The sequence below is a fragment of the Engraulis encrasicolus genome, chromosome 3, assembly GCF_034702125.1.
Source record: "Engraulis encrasicolus isolate BLACKSEA-1 chromosome 3, IST_EnEncr_1.0, whole genome shotgun sequence".
Taxonomy (NCBI): Eukaryota; Metazoa; Chordata; class Actinopteri; order Clupeiformes; family Engraulidae; genus Engraulis; species Engraulis encrasicolus.
The window spans coordinates 4,551,526-4,552,489 of NC_085859.1; the positions used below are offsets into that span (position 1 = coordinate 4,551,526).

The 964-nt window shown below is 53.8% G+C and overlaps 1 protein-coding gene across 1 annotated transcript in view; it reads right to left on the minus strand.

Annotated features, from left to right (window-relative positions):
- Positions 1–868: 868 nt before the first annotated feature.
- The window catches only part of gapvd1 (GTPase activating protein and VPS9 domains 1), a 100,066-nt gene continuing 99,970 nt past the window's right edge, over positions 869–964 (minus strand). Inside the window, exon 30 of the mRNA XM_063194654.1 lies at positions 869–964. This exon is cut by the window's right edge and continues 111 nt beyond it. Coding sequence (XP_063050724.1) covers positions 935–964 — 30 coding nt within the window. The 3' untranslated portion in view covers positions 869–934.

Below are 964 nucleotides of genomic sequence, written 5' to 3' on the forward strand. Positions count from 1 at the left end.
TCTTCTCTCCTCTCCTCTCCTCTACTGGTCTCAAGCACGCCAGCTCTCAGAGAGGAGAGAAGACTATGGAGGGAGGGAGAGATACACAGAGGAAGTCCGGGAGGGAGAGATGGAGAGATGGAGAGAGGGAGGGGTGGAGAGAGGGAGGGAGAGAGAGAGAGAGAGAGGAAGTCCGGGAGGGAGAGATGGAGAGAGGGAGGGGTGGAGAGAGGGAGGGAGGGAGAGAGAGTGATGGCAGAGAAGGAGAAAAAGAGAAAGAGAACAAGAGGAACAAAAGATTCTGGCTATGTACAGATATACAGAGGACACCCCATAGACACGAGAGAGAGAGATGGATGGATGGATGGAGAGAGATGGAGAGAGATGGAGAAAGCCTGGGAGGGAGGAAGGGAGGGAGAAACAGATGGGAGAGAAAGAGAAAGAGAGAAGAAACGGAAGACTGAGGAAACGGGGCAGAGAGAACTGGAGAGAGAAATAGAGGCAGACTGACTAAAAGGTGTGTGTGTGTGTGTGTGTGTGTGTGTGTGTGTGTGTGTGTGTGTGTAAGCGAGTGAGATAGAGAGCAGTTGGTGGGGCTGGGCTATCTGCTCTGGTCAGCTCTCCTCTCGTCTACATTGTGGCCAGAGCAGGTCTCCTCTCCTCTCCTCCCCTCTTCTCCATCCCTCCCTCTCTCTCCTCCCTCCAAATCCCTCTCCTCCTCTCTTCTCTTCTCCATCCTTCTTTCTCTCTCCTCTTCCCCATCCCTCTTTCTCTCTCCTCCTCTCCTTTCCTCTTCCCCATCCCTCTTTCTCTCTCCTCCTCCCCTCTCCTCTCCTCTTCCCTCCCCTCTCCTCTCCTCTCCTCTCCATTTTTCTCCACTCCCCTCTTCTCTCCTCTCCTCTCCTCTCTCTCCACTCCTCTCCTCTCTTCTTCTCTCCTCTCCTCCTCCTCCTCTTCACTTGCGGTCGTCGATGGTCTTGATGAA